Source organism: Agelaius tricolor, unplaced genomic scaffold, assembly GCF_023055355.1.
Source record: "Agelaius tricolor isolate 1412-34295 unplaced genomic scaffold, bAgeTri1.0.p SCAF_48, whole genome shotgun sequence".
In the NCBI taxonomy this organism is placed as follows: Eukaryota; Metazoa; Chordata; class Aves; order Passeriformes; family Icteridae; genus Agelaius; species Agelaius tricolor.
Window position 1 is genome coordinate 2,698,648 of NW_027269308.1, and position 27,563 is coordinate 2,726,210.

The window sequence follows — 27,563 nt, forward strand, 5'->3', positions numbered from 1 at the left end:
CCCAGGCTTTTCTTTCGCATCAGCTGTACAGAAGGTTGCCTTGCTGGGCACAAGGAAGCCATAGAACAGCTGCTATTGTGAGGTCAGGGGAGCGGTGCCACGTCACAGTGCTGTCAGCACAGCGTTGCCCCGGGGCACGCAAGGCCTGCTTGTCCAGAGCGTCTCTTCCGCTGGCTCCCTGCAGGAGGATCCTTGTGCTCAAGGAGTTCTCAGCAGACGGCCTGCACCCCGAGAGGAGTCTGGGCTTTGCCTTGGCTGGCATTCAGTGTGCAAACCCGCACAGCGCTGCCAAAATGATCGGGCAGGTCTGTGCCGCGGTTTGCACGGTCTTTTCTGTTGTCTATTCTGGCTACTACCTGACCCAGCTGACTCGTAAGTAAAGGTTTCTCCTGGGGCTGGCATCACCCGGCTTTTGCTTGACTCTGCTCTTCATGCCACAGCAGTGACCGAGTTTATTTGGGAACAAAATGGCCATGAAGATGCCACCGCTTTGGTCAATGTCCTGCCAGCAGCATCAGCTAAAAAGGGGGCATCTGTGTACTGGGGGGCGGGTGCAGAGTATTTGCCCTGCAACCTGCAGCGGTTGCCTTCCCTCCCCGAGAGAGTGCGCGGCACTGGAGTCTGTCATTTCCTGCGCTTGCTGCTTCAAGCAAGACAAGCTGCTGATTGCAGACTCGGAGGGGAGATGCTCAGAAGTACTGCTAGCAACTCAGTGGCTCTCTCCAGGAGCGAAGGAAAGCGCCTTTTGCTCCCAATTCTGCCCCTTAGAGGCCTTGGCTGCGTGACTTGACCCCTTGATGGTGTGCCAAGACTGCGATTGCCTTGGCGATGCAGCACAAAGTCCAGTGCAGGGAGGGTTTGCTGCTGAGCCCAGCAGCTGTTCCTGGGCTGCTTCAGCAGGGAGCTGCCACAGGGAAGGGGCCCTTTGGGGAAGCTCTGCTGGGCTACCATCTTCAGCCAAGGCATGGGAATTAGGGCATGCCATTTAAAAGAATCTCCATCTAAAATGCAGGAAAGAGAAGAGGAAAATGCTGCTTGAGCTGTTGGGCACAAGGGAAGCTCAGAGTGTTGAAGAGCAAGGGGCATTTCCAGCAGCGTCTTTCTATTTCTCTCTTGGCAAAAGAGGCCCAAATGTAGACAGAGCCTACTCTAGCGTCCTTGTTGTTCTCTTGGCTGCTGTGGGAAAGAGCTGTTGCTCCTGGAGGCCTGTTGGGAAAGGGAAATGCTCTGTGTTGGGACTGCCTTGTGCTGCGGGAGTGGCCAGCACAGGCACTTTTCTAAGGGCCTCTGGTTCCTTTTCCCTTGCTCGCTGCAGGTCACCTGACACGCGGATGGAGGCAAGCCTGGCCTTTGGTGAGTGGCAAAGGAAGCTGGGACGTTGCTGGCGTGTGACAATGGGGCGGCAATTCTGCCAGCTTGGCCTCTTGCAGTCCAGTGTGGAGTGCCAGCGTGGGAGGCTGAAAGAAAGGCCAAGTGCCCCGTGGCATCAGCAGTAGCAAAGGGAGCACTGGCTGTTTGCTGATTTTGCAGGGAAGAGCCTTTCAAGAGATGAAAGGCAAATGGGACAGCTGCAAGGCATCTTGCTGCTTCTAGGCAGCAGGGAAGCTCAAATGCACAGCAAGATGGGAGTAGCACCTCATTCAGCCAACTTCCTGGGCTTTTCATGACTCAGAGTCCCACTTGTATCAAAGTCTACCATTTCCCCTTCTTCTGGGTCCTTTCCCAGCTCAACAGAAAGCAGCTCCTGAGGGATTGCCTTTTGCCCATCTGTCTCACTTCTGTCTGTCTGCAGGCCTCAACAGCAGGGTCAGCAGCTCCTCTGGCTGCCTCTGGCATTGAGGAAGAGGCTGAAGAGGAGCAAAAGAGCATCAAGCCTCCAGCTGCTCTCCCTGCACAGCCTGAGCTTGCAGAGCCGGTAAGTGGCAGTGAGCTTGGCACTGCCTTTGGTGCAGGGCCAGGCTTCCAGTTTTGGAGCAGCCCTTGTTGCTCGTGGCTGAAGATGCTGGCGGCTGTGTGCCTGCCGGGACCTAGTGCTGCTTCAGGCAAGCCAGGGAGCCCTGGCCAATGGGGTCTGAAGTTTGGCATTTAAGCTGGGATGCCGAGAGGGCCCGAGAATGTCTCCTGGCATCAGACAGGAGGCAGCATTCAATGATTCTCAGTGTAGCAGTCAGCCCCGTGTGCCCATTGTCAGTGCAGGCTGCCTGTGGTCAGCGGACGGAGCGGCCCAAAGACGCAGTTGCCGGCCTTGCAGGGGACCTGGCAGACACTGGCCCCTGGAAGGGACCTGCCCTCTCCGTGGACTAATTAGCTTCAGGCTGTGCTTCACTTCCAGCCGCTCAGAGCAGCCTTTGCAGAGGAGAATCCTTGGCAGCCCTACATTGTGAAGGGCGCGTGGGTCTGGGCAGGGCAGGAAGGCGTCTCCAAAGGGCCGCTCCCTAAAGGCTTCCATGGAGAGGGGCAATGCGTGAGAAGGATCAGAGAAGGGCCATGCTGCGGGCTTCTGAGCAGAGCACTGCATGCCAGCTGCGGGCTGATTTCATTGCCCAGGGAAAGACAGGAGGAGGAAAGCAACAAGGCTCTGGGGAACTGCTCTGATCGCTTTCTGGATCTTGGCAGCCCCATGGATCCCTTGTTGCCAGTGTCTTGCAGAAAAGCTGAAAACATGGAGCATGGAGGTGGCCCTGAGGGGCTGGATCCAAGTAGCCTTTGGGCTTTTGCCAAAGTTGCCTTTGAGAAGGGGACATGGGAAAGGCCCCAGCTGGAGAGGCCTGGCGGTGGCTGACAGCACCTTCCCAAGGCCTTGCTTTGGCCCTGCACTCGGCGGAGCATGTGTGCCAGACACCCTTCTGACGGGCAATCCTTTCTGGTCCCAGCTCAACACAGGCTCTGCAATTCAACCTGGTGCCGCTGGACCAGCGTGGCCTGCAGCAGCCAGCTCGCCCCCCGCTGCTGGCACTTCCTGCAGCAGCGCAGCCCAGCAGCCCGAGATGAGGCAGGAGCAGGGCCGGAAGACACTGAGTAAGTCGGCTGCATTTCTTGTCTGCCAGAGCAGTGTGTTGTGTGCGTGTCTGGGTGTAGGCTGTGCCAGAAGTTGCCCCTCGCTCTCAGAGGCGCTTAGGCCTCTCGGCAGAAGCCGTTGTTGTGCTTTGAGGCAGCGCGGCAGCGCTCAGGGACTTCCTGCTGCCTGTGAGGGCGGCTGGGCCTGGCTTGGCTCTGCCTGGGCTGCCTTGTGTGCCAAAGACAAAAGCAGAGATTGTTTCTGCTTGAGCAGAAGGCTGGCACCTAGCAAGTGACTAGGCCCCAGGGAGCTCTCTGGCCCCAGCTGTTTTCGGGCTCCCGTTCTTACACCTCCTCTGGCTCAGACACCTTGTGGCCCTGGCAGTGGACCTGCCAGTGATGGTGGCTGTGACTGCAGAGGCTGCAAAGGCCCTTGGTGACCTCTTAGGGCCCTCTTCTTAAGGTCTCATCATTTTGGCTTATGGCATGGGATGCTGCGCTTGAAAGAAACCAAGGCCTTCTTGGAAAGGCCACCTGATGAAAGGTGGAGAAGATGGCCCTCCCACTTGCTGGTCTCAGCAGCTGGAAGCCAGGGGACCGCAAAGGGCCCAGAGCTGCCGGCAGCGGGGCTGCCTTTGGGAGGGTGTGGGGAGCGGCGCCTCTGTGTGCGAGTGAGCGCCCTGCGCTGCTTTTGTCTTTCAGGGAGCATTGTGAGTCCGGGCCAGCCAATGAGCAAATACACGGCATTTGAAGAACTGGGACGAGGGTAAGCGTGGCCTCGGCTCCTTTTACAAAAGTGTGGGCCAGGTCTTTGGCTGGTGCAAGATCAAGCGTGAAGTCAGGCAAGCTCCAATCACGGTCAGGCTCTGGCTTTACCTCCTGTCGCCTGCCTGGACTGCTGGGGCAGAGCAATCCGAAGGCCTCATCAAAGAAAACTTGATGCTGGCATTGTCTTGCTTGCAGCAAGGAGGAGCAGGAGCTGGGAAGCCCTCTGCCCCTGCAGCTTTCTGGCCTGAAAGAGCACCTTGCCATTCAAGAAATGTCAGATTCTCAAGGACAGTCTTCTGACTCTCATTGTTCTCACTCTTTTGACACACACATGCATGCACACCCGCACAAGGAGGACTGTTCCCCTTAGGTTTGGAAATGACGTGGCTGGGCGTGCGCCTTGGAGATTTCCAGCGGCCCTTGGTCTTCATGCTGCACCTTAGTGTTCCCTTGGACAGGCTGCCCCGCACGGCAGAGGGCTCACGGCCCGACGTGCTGTTGGCCGAAGAGACGCCGCAGCCAGGCGTTTTCTAAGGAAGGCGTGCAGGCAGCCTGGGGAGATCTGCTGCCTAGGCTTGATTTCAGTGCCAAGGGATAAAGGGCTCTTTCTGCTGCTTTTGTCTTTCCAGGGGCTTTGGAGCTGTTTATAAAGCCCTTGACACCAGCAGCGGACAACAGGTAAAGTGCCAACAGCCCCATGCCATTTTGCAGCTCTGGAGCGCTTTCCCCGCTGCTGTGAGCCCTGCCTGGAGGTTTGGGTGGCAGCTCCATGTCTGCAGCAGAGGCTGTTCCTCTGAAGTACACTCTAGGCTCAGGGGGCAGAATGCATTTGGGATGGCCTTTGGTGCTTCTGCTAAGCTCTGCTGTCTAGTGACAAGGCCCTTTGGCCCAGCCCGCTGCCTCATTGCAGCAGCACTCGCTCCGTGCTGCTTGTGATCTCGAGCAGGGGGCGTCTTCTCAAGGTAAACGGTGGCCAATGTCATTTCAGGTGGCAATCAAGATCATGTCGCTTGAGGAGGAGATGTCCGAGGAGCTGGCTGCCAATGAAATCCTGGCCATGAGGGACAACAGGAGTCCCAATATCGTTACCTACTTAGACAGGTTGGCGTATTCTCCTGTCAATGTAGCTTTAGCTAGTGCAAGCCCGAAGAGACGATGCCCTTTGGTCACTGGCAGAGAAGGGAGCTGCTGGTGATTTCTCTGCTGGTCTCCAGAGCGTGGCAGGAGGTGGAGCTGGTGATCATGAATCTCGTGTGGCACACGTAGCTTGGAGAGCAGTTGCAAAAACCTGGCTCGGGCCCTCGGCTGACTGAGGCTGTGCCCATTGCTGTCTCTCCATGCCGTGGTTTTCTTCTTTCAGCTACCTGGTGGATGCGGAGCTCTGGCTGGCCATGGAGTTCATGGACGGCGGCACCTTGTTTGATGTGCTCAGCGCAGTGTACCCGGAGGAAGGACAGATAGGCGCTGTCTGTCGGGAGGTGAGGGATCCCGCTTGTGCTTCCCCAAGCCTGTCCAGGATGCTGCTTGCCAGCTGGAGGTTAAGGACAGCCGGGATTTCTTGCTCTCACCTTTCTTTTGCTGCTGCTGCTGCTGCTGTCACCACACACAGGAGAAGAGCGAGCATGGGAAGTGAACTGCCTGCCGCTGTCCCCGCACTCCTCAGGCTCTGTTCTTGCACTCTTCCATCCTGTGTGTCCTCTGGCGCTGGTGCTGCCTCACTCGCTTGGGTTCACTTGCTTCCTCTTCTCAGCTTTGCCTGGGAATGTTAGCCTGGAGCCTGTCTGTCTGTCCTACATTCCTTGCCACGGGAAGGCAGCATGCAGGCGGCAGAATTTCCAGCTAAGGCCAAAGAGCCGTCCTCAGCTGCAAAGGATAGCGTTGCAGCCCGCATGGCGATGGATTCTGGAACAGCTCTAAGGTGCTGCTTCCTCCTCTGCTGCCACTAGGCTTCCCCAAAAATCTTTGCCGTGCCGCCTCCCAGCCAAAGGTGACGCGCTTCCTACCCAAGGCCGGCGGAACTTTTGGGAGCCCGGATGCCTTCGCTTGGAATCGAGAAAAAAACTTCCAAGAGTGTTGAAGCAGCAAGCTCTTCTTCGTGACAGCACCATGATGCTGCGCCCTCGCTCACAATTCCCTGAGAAAGCCGTCAATCCCGTTGAGCTCTTTCCTTTCTGGTGGGATGAAATCCCATCCTGTACGTTAACTTTCCCTCCCTCCTTTTTCTCTCTCAGTGCCTGCAAGGACTGCATTTCCTTCATTCCCGCCAAGTCATCCACAGAGACATCAAAAGCAACAACGTCCTTGTGGGCATGGATGGATCTGTCAAGTTGGGTGGGTATCCCTGCTGGGCTGCAGCATTTGCAGCACCTGCCGTGCGCTTGCATTTGGGTGACTGCCACTTGGGCAGAAGCGCCGCTTGGCCAGTGCGTGAATGGTGAGGGTGTTGTGGAAGTGGCCGATGCCTTCTTTGCCTGGCTCCAGGCACGTGGAAGGAGAGCTCAGCTGCTTTTTCAGCTCGATTCAGCATGGCCTGGTCAGGCTTGGAGTGGGCAATGGTTTTGGCCGCTTTGCCAGTGGGAGCTGGCTTTGACAGGCTTTGTTTTTGGCCTCAGGTGACTTTGGCCTCTGTGCTCAGCTCAGCCCTGAGCGCAGCAAGCGCAGCTCCAGCGTCGGCACTCCCAGCTGGATGGCACCGGAGGTGGTGAGAGGAGAAGCCTACGGCCCCAAAGTGGACATCTGGTCCCTGGGCATCATGGGGCTGGAAATGGTGGAAGGGGAAGCTCCTTACGAGCGGGAAGCCCGTCTCAGGGTAAGGTGCAGCTTAGCAAGAGGGCTCTGTGTGGAGAGAGCTGATGTGGCTAGCAAAGGAGCAGGTGCAGTGTCCTCTTGCATCCATGTGCTGTAGGTTTTTGAACTGATAGAAAGGAACGGGCCCCCAAAACTGCAGAACCCCAGGCACCACTCGGCTCTCCTGCGTGACTTCCTCCGCTGCTGCCTGCAGGCAGACGAGGACAGGCGCTGGTCTGCCCAGGAACTCCTGCAGGTAAGAAAAAGCAAAGGGGCAAAAAGCCCTGTCAGCTGAGGACACCTGCATGAAGGCATGAGGAGGAGTGTGGGCCACGTGGCGCAGGCAGTTCCCAGCACAGGAAGGCGCAGGGGGACATGCTGCCCTCGGTGCTCTTTGTGTGTCTTCCTGGTAGCCAGGGAATCCTGCCTGAGCCCGTGAGGATGGGATCCTGGAAAGTAAGAGTTCCTTTCTTTGTTCTTTTTCCTCTGGGCAGCATCCCTTTGTTACCTCCGGCGATCCTGCCTCCAGCCTGGCTGCTCTGATCACCTCAGCCAAGCAAGTGCAGGAAGACTGGAGAGGAGACACCTGCGCCTGAGGAGGCTCTTATGCCCCGCCAGCCGAGAGGAGGGAAAAGGGGATGTGTCATCTTTGGGCAGAGCTCCAGCCATCCCCCGCGTATTAAGAGGAGCTGTGCCATAGATAGGAAATATGATTTTTTTCGTATTTGCTCAGTTTAGGTGTTTGGTTAGGTAAGGTAAGGTAAGGTAAGGTAAGGTTAGGTTAGGTTAGGTTAGGTTTGGTTAGGTTAGGTTTGGTTAGGTGTGTGCTAGGTTCAATTTAAAGCTCTGTTGTTTTTTCTTTCTCAAAGAGATGAAAGTTCAAAAGAATTAGGATATATTGGGATCAACATTTAAGGGCTATGCAACGTAGATAGCTTAGATAATAGAGGATTGTTTAGCTTAGAATAGAGTGTTGTTAATTTAAGGAAGCTCTGAGGTATCTTTGAAGTAGAAATGAAAGAATTGTCATAAGAAGAATTAAGCCGTGAGAGGAAAAGCTGGGCTGCAGCAGAACTGGAGCCTGCAGGCGCTCCAAGCTGTCAGCCTGAACAGACCACCTGCAGGACAGAAGGATGAAGATGGAGAAGTAGTGAGGGGATACTTTGTTTCAGCCCGAGTGAGAATAAAAGTCTAAAATATCCAGAGTGTTGTAAGACTCCCTTCCTTGCCAGGCTGTAGCTAAGTGGACGGTCCCCTTCAGAGGCCCAAAGAACATAGTGAGGTAAGCAGCTTTGCTTGCCTGAAGCGTGGAATGCCCGCGGGAAGCTGCCAGACTTGCGGGTAATGAACGCCAGGTAATGAGCTGCCATTCAGGACAACACCAGGAGGCAGATGTGCACTCCTTTCTGGGCCTCTTGTCGTGAAGATGTCAGGGTGATCAGCAGGAATGACCATTTTGTTCCCAGCCTCCTCTCACTATGTCCCCTATGGGATGGAATGGCATTCTCATAGCGGCAGCTGGCCCTTCCTCCCGGCTTCTCTTTTCCCCCCTTTTCAGCCCAGAGCCCCCGGGACCATCTGGGCCAGCCTGATCCCCCACGTCTGTGTGCAACACCAGGGCCTCCTGCACAGCCCCATTGCCACTCTGCTGCCTCCTTGGCCTTTTCCCACATCTGGGCCAGCCTGCTCTTGCCAGCTGTTGGGCACACACACACACAGCATACTGCACCTGTCAGGGAGCAATTTGATGCAGGAGCCCCCGCTAAGCACGGCTCACCAGCCCGGCACTTTTCCCACCGAGCTGTGGCTCCATTTGGACTCCATCTGCAGGGATACCCACTGTGAGGGACCGCTCAGGGACTGGATGCTCCCTGCCTGGTGCCCACAGGCCTGATTTCCACGCCTCCCCATTCCTCCTAGCCCTAAGGCTGCCTCAGCCTTCTAAACACAATTTTTCTTTCTCTAATGCCTTCCTGTGCTTTACTTCATACTCTAAGCAGGAGTACACAGTTTTGATGGTCTTTATTCTAGAATTAAGAACAATAAGTTGGAAGTGCTGCTAGAGTTTGTCATTTTGAACTTGAAGCAACTGCAAAAAGTAGAGAAGCTTTCGCTGCAGCTTTTCAGTTAATTTGAAGTCTCCTTCCTCTTCACTCAGTTTCAGCATATCTGTTGATTTTCCTCTGCTGTCATCTTTTAAGCTTCATCACTTGTCTATGGATCTGTAAAAAACCCCTGTCAACCCAGCGCAAATTTACTAGCCTTTGTAGTTTTCCTCCTCTGGAAAAGCTGAAGCTCCTGTGATCTTCTCCTGTGATCTAGACTTTGATTCCCATCTTGGCTCTGGCTAAGAGCAGAACTAATGGAATTTATTAGCTGCTAGTAAGATCTGCTAGCAAAGGTCGCAGTTAGAGCTAAGCATAAGGCTTCTCTCCCTCCGCCGAATACACATCTTTGTGTCTAGGCCTGGCGATTTCCAGGAGCACCTGGAAGCTACTGCCAAGGACAGAAGTCTCACTCTTGCTGGTTTTGACACGGAGTTTTTGGTAGGATTTTGATCTACATCTACAGTCATCTACAGGAACTGGATTTTTAGATACAAAGTGCCTTCAAGCAACATTTCTAAGCATAGTGGGCAAGGAAGTCCAGATACTAATGAGTTGTGGTTGGTTTTAACTCTGTGGAACATCTGGTACAATATCCCACAACGTGTTATTTTTGACTCTTTCAGGCGTTTAAAAGTCAGGCTTATTCTTGTCAACACTTTTCTTTCCTCCCTTCAGAAATCTGCATGCCCAGGTACTCAATTCTTTCTCAGTTTGTTGACAAGCTACCTGTCAGACAATACTTGTCTCTTGACCCAGAGATGGGCAACTGTCACCATTAGGCCGGACGTGGCATACACACGTGATCAGGGTCCAAGAAGAAAAAAGTTTTCTTTATTCTGCCTGTTCTCCAGCTTATACACTCTTAACCAAGCGTGATCTTAAGTCACTGACTACACCACCATAACTTCTTATATCCATTGGTGCAAAGCAATTAACGTCAATAGAATTGGCAAAAGTTTTACAGACATTTATAAGGCAAGTATACACATCTACTTAGGCACTAGTCTAGCTTACGAAAATTTCATCTCTCTTTTCTAATCGGTTTCCATGCTGACGGCCTTGTCTTCTTCCTTGCTATGGATACACTGAAAACCCATCAATTGGGGTGTCTTCTATGAACTCAGCTTTGCTTGCAGGCCAGCTGTCAAGCCCCTCCATAGGCCAGCACGCACCCACGTGCTTGAGAAGTGACTGCAGCCTAAAATACTCCTGGAAATTTATTATCTTTGCTTCTTTTCCCCCCTAAATGGCATTGAAGAAGTGAGACTTTTCAGAACCAGCTAGCATGCCACCTAGAAGAAGCAGACTTTTGCTTTCAGTCAAAGCTTTTGGGACCAAAAGGCGCGTTTGCTTGGATTCCTTGGATGCCGCTTGGGTTGGCCCATTTTCTGAGTTCCCCTGGGATGCCTTGAGCACTGCCTTATGGACTGGGAGGACATTTTCTGCTGCTTTATGAGTGAGGAGAACTTCCCAGGCTTTTCTTTCGCATCAGCTGTACAGAAGGTTGCCTTGCTGGGCACAAGGAAGCCATAGAACAGCTGCTATTGTGAGGTCAGGGGAGCGGTGCCACGTCACAGTGCTGTCAGCACAGCGTTGCCCCGGGGCACGCAAGGCCTGCTTGTCCAGAGCGGCTCTTCCGCTGGCTCCCTGCAGGAGGATCCTTGTGCTCAAGGAGTTCTCAGCAGACGGCCTGCACCCCGAGAGGAGTCTGGGCTTTGCCTTGGCTGGCATTCAGTGTGCAAACCCGCACAGCGCTGCCAAAATGATCGGGCAGGTCTGTGCCGCGGTTTGCACGGTCTTTTCTGTTGTCTATTCTGGCTACTACCTGACCCAGCTGACTCGTAAGTAAAGGTTTCTCCTGGGGCTGGCATCACCCGGCTTTTGCTTGACTCTGCTCTTCATGCCACAGCAGTGACCGAGTTTATTTGGGAACAAAATGGCCATGAAGATGCCACCGCTTTGGTCAATGTCCTGCCAGCAGCATCAGCTAAAAAGGGGGCATCTGTGTACTGGGGGGCGGGTGCAGAGTATTTGCCCTGCAACCTGCAGCGGTTGCCTTCCCTCCCCGAGAGAGTGCGCGGCACTGGAGTCTGTCATTTCCTGCGCTTGCTGCTTCAAGCAAGACAAGCTGCTGATTGCAGACTCGGAGGGGAGATGCTCAGAAGTACTGCTAGCAACTCAGTGGCTCTCTCCAGGAGCGAAGGAAAGCGCCTTTTGCTCCCAATTCTGCCCCTTAGAGGCCTTGGCTGCGTGACTTGACCCCTTGATGGTGTGCCAAGACTGCGATTGCCTTGGCGATGCAGCACAAAGTCCAGTGCAGGGAGGGTTTGCTGCTGAGCCCAGCAGCTGTTCCTGGGCTGCTTCAGCAGGGAGCTGCCACAGGGAAGGGGCCCTTTGGGGAAGCTCTGCTGGGCTACCATCTTCAGCCAAGGCATGGGAATTAGGGCATGCCATTTAAAAGAATCTCCATCTAAAATGCAGGAAAGAGAAGAGGAAAATGCTGCTTGAGCTGTTGGGCACAAGGGAAGCTCAGAGTGTTGAAGAGCAAGGGGCATTTCCAGCAGCGTCTTTCTATTTCTCTCTTGGCAAAAGAGGCCCAAATGTAGACAGAGCCTACTCTAGCGTCCTTGTTGTTCTCTTGGCTGCTGTGGGAAAGAGCTGTTGCTCCTGGAGGCCTGTTGGGAAAGGGAAATGCTCTGTGTTGGGACTGCCTTGTGCTGCGGGAGTGGCCAGCACAGGCACTTTTCTAAGGGCCTCTGGTTCCTTTTCCCTTGCTCGCTGCAGGTCACCTGACACGCGGATGGAGGCAAGCCTGGCCTTTGGTGAGTGGCAAAGGAAGCTGGGACGTTGCTGGCGTGTGACAATGGGGCGGCAATTCTGCCAGCTTGGCCTCTTGCAGTCCAGTGTGGAGTGCCAGCGTGGGAGGCTGAAAGAAAGGCCAAGTGCCCCGTGGCATCAGCAGTAGCAAAGGGAGCACTGGCTGTTTGCTGATTTTGCAGGGAAGAGCCTTTCAAGAGATGAAAGGCAAATGGGACAGCTGCAAGGCATCTTGCTGCTTCTAGGCAGCAGGGAAGCTCAAATGCACAGCAAGATGGGAGTAGCACCTCATTCAGCCAACTTCCTGGGCTTTTCATGACTCAGAGTCCCACTTGTATCAAAGTCTACCATTTCCCCTTCTTCTGGGTCCTTTCCCAGCTCAACAGAAAGCAGCTCCTGAGGGATTGCCTTTTGCCCATCTGTCTCACTTCTGTCTGTCTGCAGGCCTCAACAGCAGGGTCAGCAGCTCCTCTGGCTGCCTCTGGCATTGAGGAAGAGGCTGAAGAGGAGCAAAAGAGCATCAAGCCTCCAGCTGCTCTCCCTGCACAGCCTGAGCTTGCAGAGCCGGTAAGTGGCAGTGAGCTTGGCACTGCCTTTGGTGCAGGGCCAGGCTTCCAGTTTTGGAGCAGCCCTTGTTGCTCGTGGCTGAAGATGCTGGCGGCTGTGTGCCTGCCGGGACCTAGTGCTGCTTCAGGCAAGCCAGGGAGCCCTGGCCAATGGGGTCTGAAGTTTGGCATTTAAGCTGGGATGCCGAGAGGGCCCGAGAATGTCTCCTGGCATCAGACAGGAGGCAGCATTCAATGATTCTCAGTGTAGCAGTCAGCCCCGTGTGCCCATTGTCAGTGCAGGCTGCCTGTGGTCAGCGGACGGAGCGGCCCAAAGACGCAGTTGCCGGCCTTGCAGGGGACCTGGCAGACACTGGCCCCTGGAAGGGACCTGCCCTCTCCGTGGACTAATTAGCTTCAGGCTGTGCTTCACTTCCAGCCGCTCAGAGCAGCCTTTGCAGAGGAGAATCCTTGGCAGCCCTACATTGTGAAGGGCGCGTGGGTCTGGGCAGGGCAGGAAGGCGTCTCCAAAGGGCCGCTCCCTAAAGGCTTCCATGGAGAGGGGCAATGCGTGAGAAGGATCAGAGAAGGGCCATGCTGCGGGCTTCTGAGCAGAGCACTGCATGCCAGCTGCGGGCTGATTTCATTGCCCAGGGAAAGACAGGAGGAGGAAAGCAACAAGGCTCTGGGGAACTGCTCTGATCGCTTTCTGGATCTTGGCAGCCCCATGGATCCCTTGTTGCCAGTGTCTTGCAGAAAAGCTGAAAACATGGAGCATGGAGGTGGCCCTGAGGGGCTGGATCCAAGTAGCCTTTGGGCTTTTGCCAAAGTTGCCTTTGAGAAGGGGACATGGGAAAGGCCCCAGCTGGAGAGGCCTGGCGGTGGCTGACAGCACCTTCCCAAGGCCTTGCTTTGGCCCTGCACTCGGCGGAGCATGTGTGCCAGACACCCTTCTGACGGGCAATCCTTTCTGGTCCCAGCTCAACACAGGCTCTGCAATTCAACCTGGTGCCGCTGGACCAGCGTGGCCTGCAGCAGCCAGCTCGCCCCCCGCTGCTGGCACTTCCTGCAGCAGCGCAGCCCAGCAGCCCGAGATGAGGCAGGAGCAGGGCCGGAAGACACTGAGTAAGTCGGCTGCATTTCTTGTCTGCCAGAGCAGTGTGTTGTGTGCGTGTCTGGGTGTAGGCTGTGCCAGAAGTTGCCCCTCGCTCTCAGAGGCGCTTAGGCCTCTCGGCAGAAGCCGTTGTTGTGCTTTGAGGCAGCGCGGCAGCGCTCAGGGACTTCCTGCTGCCTGTGAGGGCGGCTGGGCCTGGCTTGGCTCTGCCTGGGCTGCCTTGTGTGCCAAAGACAAAAGCAGAGATTGTTTCTGCTTGAGCAGAAGGCTGGCACCTAGCAAGTGACTAGGCCCCAGGGAGCTCTCTGGCCCCAGCTGTTTTCGGGCTCCCGTTCTTACACCTCCTCTGGCTCAGACACCTTGTGGCCCTGGCAGTGGACCTGCCAGTGATGGTGGCTGTGACTGCAGAGGCTGCAAAGGCCCTTGGTGACCTCTTAGGGCCCTCTTCTTAAGGTCTCATCATTTTGGCTTATGGCATGGGATGCTGCGCTTGAAAGAAACCAAGGCCTTCTTGGAAAGGCCACCTGATGAAAGGTGGAGAAGATGGCCCTCCCACTTGCTGGTCTCAGCAGCTGGAAGCCAGGGGACCGCAAAGGGCCCAGAGCTGCCGGCAGCGGGGCTGCCTTTGGGAGGGTGTGGGGAGCGGCGCCTCTGTGTGCGAGTGAGCGCCCTGCGCTGCTTTTGTCTTTCAGGGAGCATTGTGAGTCCGGGCCAGCCAATGAGCAAATACACGGCATTTGAAGAACTGGGACGAGGGTAAGCGTGGCCTCGGCTCCTTTTACAAAAGTGTGGGCCAGGTCTTTGGCTGGTGCAAGATCAAGCGTGAAGTCAGGCAAGCTCCAATCACGGTCAGGCTCTGGCTTTACCTCCTGTCGCCTGCCTGGACTGCTGGGGCAGAGCAATCCGAAGGCCTCATCAAAGAAAACTTGATGCTGGCATTGTCTTGCTTGCAGCAAGGAGGAGCAGGAGCTGGGAAGCCCTCTGCCCCTGCAGCTTTCTGGCCTGAAAGAGCACCTTGCCATTCAAGAAATGTCAGATTCTCAAGGACAGTCTTCTGACTCTCATTGTTCTCACTCTTTTGACACACACATGCATGCACACCCGCACAAGGAGGACTGTTCCCCTTAGGTTTGGAAATGACGTGGCTGGGCGTGCGCCTTGGAGATTTCCAGCGGCCCTTGGTCTTCATGCTGCACCTTAGTGTTCCCTTGGACAGGCTGCCCCGCACGGCAGAGGGCTCACGGCCCGACGTGCTGTTGGCCGAAGAGACGCCGCAGCCAGGCGTTTTCTAAGGAAGGCGTGCAGGCAGCCTGGGGAGATCTGCTGCCTAGGCTTGATTTCAGGGCCAAGGGATAAAGGGCTCTTTCTGCTGCTTTTGTCTTTCCAGGGGCTTTGGAGCTGTTTATAAAGCCCTTGACACCAGCAGCGGACAACAGGTAAAGTGCCAACAGCCCCATGCCATTTTGCAGCTCTGGAGCGCTTTCCCCGCTGCTGTGAGCCCTGCCTGGAGGTTTGGGTGGCAGCTCCATGTCTGCAGCAGAGGCTGTTCCTCTGAAGTACACTCTAGGCTCAGGGGGCAGAATGCATTTGGGATGGCCTTTGGTGCTTCTGCTAAGCTCTGCTGTCTAGTGACAAGGCCCTTTGGCCCAGCCCGCTGCCTCATTGCAGCAGCACTCGCTCCGTGCTGCTTGTGATCTCGAGCAGGGGGCGTCTTCTCAAGGTAAACGGTGGCCAATGTCATTTCAGGTGGCAATCAAGATCATGTCGCTTGAGGAGGAGATGTCCGAGGAGCTGGCTGCCAATGAAATCCTGGCCATGAGGGACAACAGGAGTCCCAATATCGTTACCTACTTAGACAGGTTGGCGTATTCTCCTGTCAATGTAGCTTTAGCTAGTGCAAGCCCGAAGAGACGATGCCCTTTGGTCACTGGCAGAGAAGGGAGCTGCTGGTGATTTCTCTGCTGGTCTCCAGAGCGTGGCAGGAGGTGGAGCTGGTGATCATGAATCTCGTGTGGCACACGTAGCTTGGAGAGCAGTTGCAAAAACCTGGCTCGGGCCCTCGGCTGACTGAGGCTGTGCCCATTGCTGTCTCTCCATGCCGTGGTTTTCTTCTTTCAGCTACCTGGTGGATGCGGAGCTCTGGCTGGCCATGGAGTTCATGGACGGCGGCACCTTGTTTGATGTGCTCAGCGCAGTGTACCCGGAGGAAGGACAGATAGGCGCTGTCTGTCGGGAGGTGAGGGATCCCGCTTGTGCTTCCCCAAGCCTGTCCAGGATGCTGCTTGCCAGCTGGAGGTTAAGGACAGCCGGGATTTCTTGCTCTCACCTTTCTTTTGCTGCTGCTGCTGCTGCTGTCACCACACACAGGAGAAGAGCGAGCATGGGAAGTGAACTGCCTGCCGCTGTCCCCGCACTCCTCAGGCTCTGTTCTTGCACTCTTCCATCCTGTGTGTCCTCTGGCGCTGGTGCTGCCTCACTCGCTTGGGTTCACTTGCTTCCTCTTCTCAGCTTTGCCTGGGAATGTTAGCCTGGAGCCTGTCTGTCTGTCCTACATTCCTTGCCACAGGAAGGCAGCATGCAGGCGGCAGAATTTCCAGCTAAGGCCAAAGAGCCGTCCTCAGCTGCAAAGGATAGCGTTGCAGCCCGCATGGCGATGGATTCTGGAACAGCTCTAAGGTGCTGCTTCCTCCTCTGCTGCCACTAGGCTTCCCCAAAAATCTTTGCCGTGCCGCCTCCCAGCCAAAGGTGACGCGCTTCCTACCCAAGGCCGGCGGAACTTTTGGGAGCCCGGATGCCTTCGCTTGGAATCGAGAAAAAAACTTCCAAGAGTGTTGAAGCAGCAAGCTCTTCTTCGTGACAGCACCATGATGCTGCGCCCTCGCTCACAATTCCCTGAGAAAGCCGTCAATCCCGTTGAGCTCTTTCCTTTCTGGTGGGATGAAATCCCATCCTGTACGTTAACTTTCCCTCCCTCCTTTTTCTCTCTCAGTGCCTGCAAGGACTGCATTTCCTTCATTCCCGCCAAGTCATCCACAGAGACATCAAAAGCAACAACGTCCTTGTGGGCATGGATGGATCTGTCAAGTTGGGTGGGTATCCCTGCTGGGCTGCAGCATTTGCAGCACCTGCCGTGCGCTTGCATTTCGGTGACTGCCACTTGGGCAGAAGCGCCGCTTGGCCAGTGCGTGAATGGTGAGGGTGTTGTGGAAGTGGCCGATGCCTTCTTTGCCTGGCTCCAGGCACGTGGAAGGAGAGCTCAGCTGCTTTTTCAGCTCGATTCAGCATGGCCTGGTCAGGCTTGGAGTGGGCAATGGTTTTGGCCGCTTTGCCAGTGGGAGCTGGCTTTGACAGGCTTTGTTTTTGGCCTCAGGTGACTTTGGCCTCTGTGCTCAGCTCAGCCCTGAGCGCAGCAAGCGCAGCTCCAGCGTCGGCACTCCCAGCTGGATGGCACCGGAGGTGGTGAGAGGAGAAGCCTACGGCCCCAAAGTGGACATCTGGTCCCTGGGCATCATGGGGCTGGAAATGGTGGAAGGGGAAGCTCCTTACGAGCGGGAAGCCCGTCTCAGGGTAAGGTGCAGCTTAGCAAGAGGGCTCTGTGTGGAGAGAGCTGATGTGGCTAGCAAAGGAGCAGGTGCAGTGTCCTCTTGCATCCATGTGCTGTAGGTTTTTGAACTGATAGAAAGGAACGGGCCCCCAAAACTGCAGAACCCCAGGCACCACTCGGCTCTCCTGCGTGACTTCCTCCGCTGCTGCCTGCAGGCAGACGAGGACAGGCGCTGGTCTGCCCAGGAACTCCTGCAGGTAAGAAAAAGCAAAGGGGCAAAAAGCCCTGTCAGCTGAGGACACCTGCATGAAGGCATGAGGAGGAGTGTGGGCCACGTGGCGCAGGCAGTTCCCAGCACAGGAAGGCGCAGGGGGACATGCTGCCCTCGGTGCTCTTTGTGTGTCTTCCTGGTAGCCAGGGAATCCTGCCTGAGCCCGTGAGGATGGGATCCTGGAAAGTAAGAGTTCCTTTCTTTGTTCTTTTTCCTCTGGGCAGCATCCCTTTGTTACCTCCGGCGATCCTGCCTCCAGCCTGGCTGCTCTGATCACCTCAGCCAAGCAAGTGCAGGAAGACTGGAGAGGAGACACCTGCGCCTGAGGAGGCTCTTATGCCCCGCCAGCCGAGAGGAGGGAAAAGGGGATGTGTCATCTTTGGGCAGAGCTCCAGCCATCCCCCGCGTATTAAGAGGAGCTGTGCCATAGATAGGAAATATGATTTTTTTCGTATTTGCTCAGTTTAGGTGTTTGGTTAGGTAAGGTAAGGTAAGGTAAGGTAAGGTTAGGTTAGGTTAGGTTAGGTTTGGTTAGGTTAGGTTTGGTTAGGTGTGTGCTAGGTTCAATTTAAAGCTCTGTTGTTTTTTCTTTCTCAAAGAGATGAAAGTTCAAAAGAATTAGGATATATTGGGATCAACATTTAAGGGCTATGCAACGTAGATAGCTTAGATAATAGAGGATTGTTTAGCTTAGAATAGAGTGTTGTTAATTTAAGGAAGCTCTGAGGTATCTTTGAAGTAGAAATGAAAGAATTGTCATAAGAAGAATTAAGCCGTGAGAGGAAAAGCTGGGCTGCAGCAGAACTGGAGCCTGCAGGCGCTCCAAGCTGTCAGCCTGAACAGACCACCTGCAGGACAGAAGGATGAAGATGGAGAAGTAGTGAGGGGATACTTTGTTTCAGCCCGAGTGAGAATAAAAGTCTAAAATATCCAGAGTGTTGTAAGACTCCCTTCCTTGCCAGGCTGTAGCTAAGTGGACGGTCCCCTTCAGAGGCCCAAAGAACATAGTGAGGTAAGCAGCTTTGCTTGCCTGAAGCGTGGAATGCCCGCGGGAAGCTGCCAGACTTGCGGGTAATGAACGCCAGGTAATGAGCTGCCATTCAGGACAACACCAGGAGGCAGATGTGCACTCCTTTCTGGGCCTCTTGTCGTGAAGATGTCAGGGTGATCAGCAGGAATGACCATTTTGTTCCCAGCCTCCTCTCACTATGTCCCCTATGGGATGGAATGGCATTCTCATAGCGGCAGCTGGCCCTTCCTCCCGGCTTCTCTTTTCCCCCCTTTTCAGCCCAGAGCCCCCGGGACCATCTGGGCCAGCCTGATCCCCCACGGCTGTGTGCAACACCAGGGCCTCCTGCACAGCCCCATTGCCACTCTGCTGCCTCCTTGGCCTTTTCCCACATCTGGGCCAGCCTGCTCTTGCCAGCTGTTGGGCACACACACACACAGCATACTGCACCTGTCAGGGAGCAATTTGATGCAGGAGCCCCCGCTAAGCACGGCTCACCAGCCCGGCACTTTTCCCACCGAGCTGTGGCTCCATTTGGACTCCATCTGCAGGGATACCCACTGTGAGGGACCGCTCAGGGACTGGATGCTCCCTGCCTGGTGCCCACAGGCCTGATTTCCACGCCTCCCCATTCCTCCTAGCCCTAAGGCTGCCTCAGCCTTCTAAACACAATTTTTCTTTCTCTAATGCCTTCCTGTGCTTTACTTCATACTCTAAGCAGGAGTACACAGTTTTGATGGTCTTTATTCTAGAATTAAGAACAATAAGTTGGAAGTGCTGCTAGAGTTTGTCATTTTGAACTTGAAGCAACTGCAAAAAGTAGAGAAGCTTTCGCTGCAGCTTTTCAGTTAATTTGAAGTCTCCTTCCTCTTCACTCAGTTTCAGCATATCTGTTGATTTTCCTCTGCTGTCATCTTTTAAGCTTCATCACTTGTCTATGGATCTGTAAAAAACCCCTGTCAACCCAGCGCAAATTTACTAGCCTTTGTAGTTTTCCTCCTCTGGAAAAGCTGAAGCTCCTGTGATCTTCTCCTGTGATCTAGACTTTGATTCCCATCTTGGCTCTGGCTAAGAGCAGAACTAATGGAATTTATTAGCTGCTAGTAAGATCTGCTAGCAAAGGTCGCAGTTAGAGCTAAGCATAAGGCTTCTCTCCCTCCGCCGAATACACATCTTTGTGTCTAGGCCTGGCGATTTCCAGGAGCACCTGGAAGCTACTGCCAAGGACAGAAGTCTCACTCTTGCTGGTTTTGACACGGAGTTTTTGGTAGGATTTTGATCTACATCTACAGTCATCTACAGGAACTGGATTTTTAGATACAAAGTGCCTTCAAGCAACATTTCTAAGCATAGTGGGCAAGGAAGTCCAGATACTAATGAGTTGTGGTTGGTTTTAACTCTGTGGAACATCTGGTACAATATCCCACAACGTGTTATTTTTGACTCTTTCAGGCGTTTAAAAGTCAGGCTTATTCTTGTCAACACTTTTCTTTCCTCCCTTCAGAAATCTGCATGCCCAGGTACTCAATTCTTTCTCAGTTTGTTGACAAGCTACCTGTCAGACAATACTTGTCTCTTGACCCAGAGATGGGCAACTGTCACCATTAGGCCGGACGTGGCATACACACGTGATCAGGGTCCAAGAAGAAAAAAGTTTTCTTTATTCTGCCTGTTCTCCAGCTTATACACTCTTAACCAAGCGTGATCTTAAGTCACTGACTACACCACCATAACTTCTTATATCCATTGGTGCAAAGCAATTAACGTCAATAGAATTGGCAAAAGTTTTACAGACATTTATAAGGCAAGTATACACATCTACTTAGGCACTAGTCTAGCTTACGAAAATTTCATCTCTCTTTTCTAATCGGTTTCCATGCTGACGGCCTTGTCTTCTTCCTTGCTATGGATACACTGAAAACCCATCAATTGGGGTGTCTTCTATGAACTCAGCTTTGCTTGCAGGCCAGCTGTCAAGCCCCTCCATAGGCCAGCACGCACCCACGTGCTTGAGAAGTGACTGCAGCCTAAAATACTCCTGGAAATTTATTATCTTTGCTTCTTTTCCCCCCTAAATGGCATTGAAGAAGTGAGACTTTTCAGAACCAGCTAGCATGCCACCTAGAAGAAGCAGACTTTTGCTTTCAGTCAAAGCTTTTGGGACCAAAAGGCGCGTTTGCTTGGATTCCTTGGATGCCGCTTGGGTTGGCCCATTTTCTGAGTTCCCCTGGGATGCCTTGAGCACTGCCTTATGGACTGGGAGGACATTTTCTGCTGCTTTATGAGTGAGGAGAACTTCCCAGGCTTTTCTTTCGCATCAGCTGTACAGAAGGTTGCCTTGCTGGGCACAAGGAAGCCATAGAACAGCTGCTATTGTGAGGTCAGGGGAGCGGTGCCACGTCACAGTGCTGTCAGCACAGCGTTGCCCCGGGGCACGCAAGGCCTGCTTGTCCAGAGCGTCTCTTCCGCTGGCTCCCTGCAGGAGGATCCTTGTGCTCAAGGAGTTCTCAGCAGACGGCCTGCACCCCGAGAGGAGTCTGGGCTTTGCCTTGGCTGGCATTCAGTGTGCAAACCCGCACAGCGCTGCCAAAATGATCGGGCAGGTCTGTGCCGCGGTTTGCACGGTCTTTTCTGTTGTCTATTCTGGCTACTACCTGACCCAGCTGACTCGTAAGTAAAGGTTTCTCCTGGGGCTGGCATCACCCGGCTTTTGCTTGACTCTGCTCTTCATGCCACAGCAGTGACCGAGTTTATTTGGGAACAAAATGGCCATGAAGATGCCACCGCTTTGGTCAATGTCCTGCCAGCAGCATCAGCTAAAAAGGGGGCATCTGTGTACTGGGGGGCGGGTGCAGAGTATTTGCCCTGCAACCTGCAGCGGTTGCCTTCCCTCCCCGAGAGAGTGCGCGGCACTGGAGTCTGTCATTTCCTGCGCTTGCTGCTTCAAGCAAGACAAGCTGCTGATTGCAGACTCGGAGGGGAGATGCTCAGAAGTACTGCTAGCAACTCAGTGGCTCTCTCCAGGAGCGAAGGAAAGCGCCTTTTGCTCCCAATTCTGCCCCTTAGAGGCCTTGGCTGCGTGACTTGACCCCTTGATGGTGTGCCAAGACTGCGATTGCCTTGGCGATGCAGCACAAAGTCCAGTGCAGGGAGGGTTTGCTGCTGAGCCCAGCAGCTGTTCCTGGGCTGCTTCAGCAGGGAGCTGCCACAGGGAAGGGGCCCTTTGGGGAAGCTCTGCTGGGCTACCATCTTCAGCCAAGGCATGGGAATTAGGGCATGCCATTTAAAAGAATCTCCATCTAAAATGCAGGAAAGAGAAGAGGAAAATGCTGCTTGAGCTGTTGGGCACAAGGGAAGCTCAGAGTGTTGAAGAGCAAGGGGCATTTCCAGCAGCGTCTTTCTATTTCTCTCTTGGCAAAAGAGGCCCAAATGTAGACAGAGCCTACTCTAGCGTCCTTGTTGTTCTCTTGGCTGCTGTGGGAAAGAGCTGTTGCTCCTGGAGGCCTGTTGGGAAAGGGAAATGCTCTGTGTTGGGACTGCCTTGTGCTGCGGGAGTGGCCAGCACAGGCACTTTTCTAAGGGCCTCTGGTTCCTTTTCCCTTGCTCGCTGCAGGTCACCTGACACGCGGATGGAGGCAAGCCTGGCCTTTGGTGAGTGGCAAAGGAAGCTGGGACGTTGCTGGCGTGTGACAATGGGGCGGCAATTCTGCCAGCTTGGCCTCTTGCAGTCCAGTGTGGAGTGCCAGCGTGGGAGGCTGAAAGAAAGGCCAAGTGCCCCGTGGCATCAGCAGTAGCAAAGGGAGCACTGGCTGTTTGCTGATTTTGCAGGGAAGAGCCTTTCAAGAGATGAAAGGCAAATGGGACAGCTGCAAGGCATCTTGCTGCTTCTAGGCAGCAGGGAAGCTCAAATGCACAGCAAGATGGGAGTAGCACCTCATTCAGCCAACTTCCTGGGCTTTTCATGACTCAGAGTCCCACTTGTATCAAAGTCTACCATTTCCCCTTCTTCTGGGTCCTTTCCCAGCTCAACAGAAAGCAGCTCCTGAGGGATTGCCTTTTGCCCATCTGTCTCACTTCTGTCTGTCTGCAGGCCTCAACAGCAGGGTCAGCAGCTCCTCTGGCTGCCTCTGGCATTGAGGAAGAGGCTGAAGAGGAGCAAAAGAGCATCAAGCCTCCAGCTGCTCTCCCTGCACAGCCTGAGCTTGCAGAGCCGGTAAGTGGCAGTGAGCTTGGCACTGCCTTTGGTGCAGGGCCAGGCTTCCAGTTTTGGAGCAGCCCTTGTTGCTCGTGGCTGAAGATGCTGGCGGCTGTGTGCCTGCCGGGACCTAGTGCTGCTTCAGGCAAGCCAGGGAGCCCTGGCCAATGGGGTCTGAAGTTTGGCATTTAAGCTGGGATGCCGAGAGGGCCCGAGAATGTCTCCTGGCATCAGACAGGAGGCAGCATTCAATGATTCTCAGTGTAGCAGTCAGCCCCGTGTGCCCATTGTCAGTGCAGGCTGCCTGTGGTCAGCGGACGGAGCGGCCCAAAGACGCAGTTGCCGGCCTTGCAGGGGACCTGGCAGACACTGGCCCCTGGAAGGGACCTGCCCTCTCCGTGGACTAATTAGCTTCAGGCTGTGCTTCACTTCCAGCCGCTCAGAGCAGCCTTTGCAGAGGAGAATCCTTGGCAGCCCTACATTGTGAAGGGCGCGTGGGTCTGGGCAGGGCAGGAAGGCGTCTCCAAAGGGCCGCTCCCTAAAGGCTTCCATGGAGAGGGGCAATGCGTGAGAAGGATCAGAGAAGGGCCATGCTGCGGGCTTCTGAGCAGAGCACTGCATGCCAGCTGCGGGCTGATTTCATTGCCCAGGGAAAGACAGGAGGAGGAAAGCAACAAGGCTCTGGGGAACTGCTCTGATCGCTTTCTGGATCTTGGCAGCCCCATGGATCCCTTGTTGCCAGTGTCTTGCAGAAAAGCTGAAAACATGGAGCATGGAGGTGGCCCTGAGGGGCTGGATCCAAGTAGCCTTTGGGCTTTTGCCAAAGTTGCCTTTGAGAAGGGGACATGGGAAAGGCCCCAGCTGGAGAGGCCTGGCGGTGGCTGACAGCACCTTCCCAAGGCCTTGCTTTGGCCCTGCACTCGGCGGAGCATGTGTGCCAGACACCCTTCTGACGGGCAATCCTTTCTGGTCCCAGCTCAACACAGGCTCTGCAATTCAACCTGGTGCCGCTGGACCAGCGTGGCCTGCAGCAGCCAGCTCGCCCCCCGCTGCTGGCACTTCCTGCAGCAGCGCAGCCCAGCAGCCCGAGATGAGGCAGGAGCAGGGCCGGAAGACACTGAGTAAGTCGGCTGCATTTCTTGTCTGCCAGAGCAGTGTGTTGTGTGCGTGTCTGGGTGTAGGCTGTGCCAGAAGTTGCCCCTCGCTCTCAGAGGCGCTTAGGCCTCTCGGCAGAAGCCGTTGTTGTGCTTTGAGGCAGCGCGGCAGCGCTCAGGGACTTCCTGCTGCCTGTGAGGGCGGCTGGGCCTGGCTTGGCTCTGCCTGGGCTGCCTTGTGTGCCAAAGACAAAAGCAGAGATTGTTTCTGCTTGAGCAGAAGGCTGGCACCTAGCAAGTGACTAGGCCCCAGGGAGCTCTCTGGCCCCAGCTGTTTTCGGGCTCCCGTTCTTACACCTCCTCTGGCTCAGACACCTTGTGGCCCTGGCAGTGGACCTGCCAGTGATGGTGGCTGTGACTGCAGAGGCTGCAAAGGCCCTTGGTGACCTCTTAGGGCCCTCTTCTTAAGGTCTCATCATTTTGGCTTATGGCATGGGATGCTGCGCTTGAAAGAAACCAAGGCCTTCTTGGAAAGGCCACCTGATGAAAGGTGGAGAAGATGGCCCTCCCACTTGCTGGTCTCAGCAGCTGGAAGCCAGGGGACCGCAAAGGGCCCAGAGCTGCCGGCAGCGGGGCTGCCTTTGGGAGGGTGTGGGGAGCGGCGCCTCTGTGTGCGAGTGAGCGCCCTGCGCTGCTTTTGTCTTTCAGGGAGCATTGTGAGTCCGGGCCAGCCAATGAGCAAATACACGGCATTTGAAGAACTGGGACGAGGGTAAGCGTGGCCTCGGCTCCTTTTACAAAAGTGTGGGCCAGGTCTTTGGCTGGTGCAAGATCAAGCGTGAAGTCAGGCAAGCTCCAATCACGGTCAGGCTCTGGCTTTACCTCCTGTCGCCTGCCTGGACTGCTGGGGCAGAGCAATCCGAAGGCCTCATCAAAGAAAACTTGATGCTGGCATTGTCTTGCTTGCAGCAAGGAGGAGCAGGAGCTGGGAAGCCCTCTGCCCCTGCAGCTTTCTGGCCTGAAAGAGCACCTTGCCATTCAAGAAATGTCAGATTCTCAAGGACAGTCTTCTGACTCTCATTGTTCTCACTCTTTTGACACACACATGCATGCACACCCGCACAAGGAGGACTGTTCCCCTTAGGTTTGGAAATGACGTGGCTGGGCGTGCGCCTTGGAGATTTCCAGCGGCCCTTGGTCTTCATGCTGCACCTTAGTGTTCCCTTGGACAGGCTGCCCCGCACGGCAGAGGGCTCACGGCCCGACGTGCTGTTGGCCGAAGAGACGCCGCAGCCAGGCGTTTTCTAAGGAAGGCGTGCAGGCAGCCTGGGGAGATCTGCTGCCTAGGCTTGATTTCAGTGCCAAGGGATAAAGGGCTCTTTCTGCTGCTTTTGTCTTTCCAGGGGCTTTGGAGCTGTTTATAAAGCCCTTGACACCAGCAGCGGACAACAGGTAAAGTGCCAACAGCCCCATGCCATTTTGCAGCTCTGGAGCGCTTTCCCCGCTGCTGTGAGCCCTGCCTGGAGGTTTGGGTGGCAGCTCCATGTCTGCAGCAGAGGCTGTTCCTCTGAAGTACACTCTAGGCTCAGGGGGCAGAATGCATTTGGGATGGCCTTTGGTGCTTCTGCTAAGCTCTGCTGTCTAGTGACAAGGCCCTTTGGCCCAGCCCGCTGCCTCATTGCAGCAGCACTCGCTCCGTGCTGCTTGTGATCTCGAGCAGGGGGCGTCTTCTCAAGGTAAACGGTGGCCAATGTCATTTCAGGTGGCAATCAAGATCATGTCGCTTGAGGAGGAGATGTCCGAGGAGCTGGCTGCCAATGAAATCCTGGCCATGAGGGACAACAGGAGTCCCAATATCGTTACCTACTTAGACAGGTTGGCGTATTCTCCTGTCAATGTAGCTTTAGCTAGTGCAAGCCCGAAGAGACGATGCCCTTTGGTCACTGGCAGAGAAGGGAGCTGCTGGTGATTTCTCTGCTGGTCTCCAGAGCGTGGCAGGAGGTGGAGCTGGTGATCATGAATCTCGTGTGGCACACGTAGCTTGGAGAGCAGTTGCAAAAACCTGGCTCGGGCCCTCGGCTGACTGAGGCTGTGCCCATTGCTGTCTCTCCATGCCGTGGTTTTCTTCTTTCAGCTACCTGGTGGATGCGGAGCTCTGGCTGGCCATGGAGTTCATGGACGGCGGCACCTTGTTTGATGTGCTCAGCGCAGTGTACCCGGAGGAAGGACAGATAGGCGCTGTCTGTCGGGAGGTGAGGGATCCCGCTTGTGCTTCCCCAAGCCTGTCCAGGATGCTGCTTGCCAGCTGGAGGTTAAGGACAGCCGGGATTTCTTGCTCTCACCTTTCTTTTGCTGCTGCTGCTGCTGCTGTCACCACACACAGGAGAAGAGCGAGCATGGGAAGTGAACTGCCTGCCGCTGTCCCCGCACTCCTCAGGCTCTGTTCTTGCACTCTTCCATCCTGTGTGTCCTCTGGCGCTGGTGCTGCCTCACTCGCTTGGGTTCACTTGCTTCCTCTTCTCAGCTTTGCCTGGGAATGTTAGCCTGGAGCCTGTCTGTCTGTCCTACATTCCTTGCCACGGGAAGGCAGCATGCAGGCGGCAGAATTTCCAGCTAAGGCCAAAGAGCCGTCCTCAGCTGCAAAGGATAGCGTTGCAGCCCGCATGGCGATGGATTCTGGAACAGCTCTAAGGTGCTGCTTCCTCCTCTGCTGCCACTAGGCTTCCCCAAAAATCTTTGCCGTGCCGCCTCCCAGCCAAAGGTGACGCGCTTCCTACCCAAGGCCGGCGGAACTTTTGGGAGCCCGGATGCCTTCGCTTGGAATCGAGAAAAAAACTTCCAAGAGTGTTGAAGCAGCAAGGTCTTCTTCGTGACAGCACCATGATGCTGCGCCCTCGCTCACAATTCCCTGAGAAAGCCGTCAATCCCGTTGAGCTCTTTCCTTTCTGGTGGGATGAAATCCCATCCTGTACGTTAACTTTCCCTCCCTCCTTTTTCTCTCTCAGTGCCTGCAAGGACTGCATTTCCTTCATTCCCGCCAAGTCATCCACAGAGACATCAAAAGCAACAACGTCCTTGTGGGCATGGATGGATCTGTCAAGTTGGGTGGGTATCCCTGCTGGGCTGCAGCATTTGCAGCACCTGCCGTGCGCTTGCATTTGGGTGACTGCCACTTGGGCAGAAGCGCCGCTTGGCCAGTGCGTGAATGGTGAGGGTGTTGTGGAAGTGGCCGATGCCTTCTTTGCCTGGCTCCAGGCACGTGGAAGGAGAGCTCAGCTGCTTTTTCAGCTCGATTCAGCATGGCCTGGTCAGGCTTGGAGTGGGCAATGGTTTTGGCCGCTTTGCCAGTGGGAGCTGGCTTTGACAGGCTTTGTTTTTGGCCTCAGGTGACTTTGGCCTCTGTGCTCAGCTCAGCCCTGAGCGCAGCAAGCGCAGCTCCAGCGTCGGCACTCCCAGCTGGATGGCACCGGAGGTGGTGAGAGGAGAAGCCTACGGCCCCAAAGTGGACATCTGGTCCCTGGGCATCATGGGGCTGGAAATGGTGGAAGGGGAAGCTCCTTACGAGCGGGAAGCCCGTCTCAGGGTAAGGTGCAGCTTAGCAAGAGGGCTCTGTGTGGAGAGAGCTGATGTGGCTAGCAAAGGAGCAGGTGCAGTGTCCTCTTGCATCCATGTGCTGTAGGTTTTTGAACTGATAGAAAGGAACGGGCCCCCAAAACTGCAGAACCCCAGGCACCACTCGGCTCTCCTGCGTGACTTCCTCCGCTGCTGCCTGCAGGCAGACGAGGACAGGCGCTGGTCTGCCCAGGAACTCCTGCAGGTAAGAAAAAGCAAAGGGGCAAAAAGCCCTGTCAGCTGAGGACACCTGCATGAAGGCATGAGGAGGAGTGTGGGCCACGTGGTGCAGGCAGTTCCCAGCACAGGAAGGCGCAGGGGGACATGCTGCCCTCGGTGCTCTTTGTGTGTCTTCCTGGTAGCCAGGGAATCCTGCCTGAGCCCGTGAGGATGGGATCCTGGAAAGTAAGAGTTCCTTTCTTTGTTCTTTTTCCTCTGGGCAGCATCCCTTTGTTACCTCCGGCGATCCTGCCTCCAGCCTGGCTGCTCTGATCACCTCAGCCAAGCAAGTGCAGGAAGACTGGAGAGGAGACACCTGCGCCTGAGGAGGCTCTTATGCCCCGCCAGCCGAGAGGAGGGAAAAGGGGATGTGTCATCTTTGGGCAGAGCTCCAGCCATCCCCCGCGTATTAAGAGGAGCTGTGCCATAGATAGGAAATATGATTTTTTTCGTATTTGCTCAGTTTAGGTGTTTGGTTAGGTA

The 27,563-nt window shown here is 55.0% G+C and overlaps 3 protein-coding genes across 3 annotated transcripts; all 3 read left to right on the top strand.

Annotated features, from left to right (window-relative positions):
- The first annotated feature begins 293 nt into the window (after window positions 1-293).
- On the top strand, window positions 294-7,148 carry LOC139604273 (serine/threonine-protein kinase PAK 3-like). Its single transcript, XM_071455367.1, has 13 exons — window positions 294-372; window positions 1,316-1,353; window positions 1,793-1,919; window positions 1,978-1,989; window positions 2,884-3,018; window positions 3,700-3,763; window positions 4,395-4,443; window positions 4,754-4,866; window positions 5,126-5,243; window positions 5,997-6,096; window positions 6,378-6,574; window positions 6,671-6,808; window positions 7,047-7,148. The coding sequence occupies exons 1-13, from the start codon at window positions 294-296 to the stop codon at window positions 7,146-7,148; spliced, it is 1,272 nt and encodes a 423-aa protein (XP_071311468.1).
- A 3,274-nt stretch (window positions 7,149-10,422) lies between these two features.
- LOC139604274 (serine/threonine-protein kinase PAK 3-like) lies at window positions 10,423-17,277 on the top strand. The gene is made up of 13 exons (XM_071455369.1): window positions 10,423-10,501; window positions 11,445-11,482; window positions 11,922-12,048; window positions 12,107-12,118; window positions 13,013-13,147; window positions 13,829-13,892; window positions 14,524-14,572; window positions 14,883-14,995; window positions 15,255-15,372; window positions 16,126-16,225; window positions 16,507-16,703; window positions 16,800-16,937; window positions 17,176-17,277. Exons 1-13 carry the CDS (start codon window positions 10,423-10,425, stop codon window positions 17,275-17,277), a joined length of 1,272 nt encoding a protein of 423 aa, XP_071311470.1.
- A 3,274-nt stretch (window positions 17,278-20,551) lies between these two features.
- LOC139604275 (serine/threonine-protein kinase PAK 3-like) lies at window positions 20,552-27,406 on the top strand. The gene is made up of 13 exons (XM_071455370.1): window positions 20,552-20,630; window positions 21,574-21,611; window positions 22,051-22,177; window positions 22,236-22,247; window positions 23,142-23,276; window positions 23,958-24,021; window positions 24,653-24,701; window positions 25,012-25,124; window positions 25,384-25,501; window positions 26,255-26,354; window positions 26,636-26,832; window positions 26,929-27,066; window positions 27,305-27,406. The coding sequence occupies exons 1-13, from the start codon at window positions 20,552-20,554 to the stop codon at window positions 27,404-27,406; spliced, it is 1,272 nt and encodes a 423-aa protein (XP_071311471.1).
- Window positions 27,407-27,563: the final 157 nt, after the last annotated feature.

What these genes read in the sequence shown, in the direction of transcription:
- LOC139604273 (XM_071455367.1), top strand. Translation starts at nt 294, where the DNA reads ATGATCGGGCAGGTCTGTGCCGCGGTTTGCACGGTCTTTTCTGTTGTC. An exon ending in AGCGGGAAGCCCGTCTCAGG is followed by an intron (nt 6,575 to 6,670) that starts GTAAGGTGCAGC and finishes CATGTGCTGTAG; the next exon opens with GTTTTTGAACTGATAGAAAG. An exon ending in CTGCCCAGGAACTCCTGCAG is followed by an intron (nt 6,809 to 7,046) that starts GTAAGAAAAAGC and finishes TCCTCTGGGCAG; the next exon opens with CATCCCTTTGTTACCTCCGG.
- LOC139604274 (XM_071455369.1), top strand. Translation starts at nt 10,423, where the DNA reads ATGATCGGGCAGGTCTGTGCCGCGGTTTGCACGGTCTTTTCTGTTGTC. An exon ending in GCAGGGCCGGAAGACACTGA is followed by an intron (nt 13,148 to 13,828) that starts GTAAGTCGGCTG and finishes TTTGTCTTTCAG; the next exon opens with GGAGCATTGTGAGTCCGGGC. An exon ending in CTGCCCAGGAACTCCTGCAG is followed by an intron (nt 16,938 to 17,175) that starts GTAAGAAAAAGC and finishes TCCTCTGGGCAG; the next exon opens with CATCCCTTTGTTACCTCCGG.
- LOC139604275 (XM_071455370.1), top strand. Translation starts at nt 20,552, where the DNA reads ATGATCGGGCAGGTCTGTGCCGCGGTTTGCACGGTCTTTTCTGTTGTC. An exon ending in ATCGTTACCTACTTAGACAG is followed by an intron (nt 25,125 to 25,383) that starts GTTGGCGTATTC and finishes TTCTTCTTTCAG; the next exon opens with CTACCTGGTGGATGCGGAGC. An exon ending in TAGGCGCTGTCTGTCGGGAG is followed by an intron (nt 25,502 to 26,254) that starts GTGAGGGATCCC and finishes TTTCTCTCTCAG; the next exon opens with TGCCTGCAAGGACTGCATTT.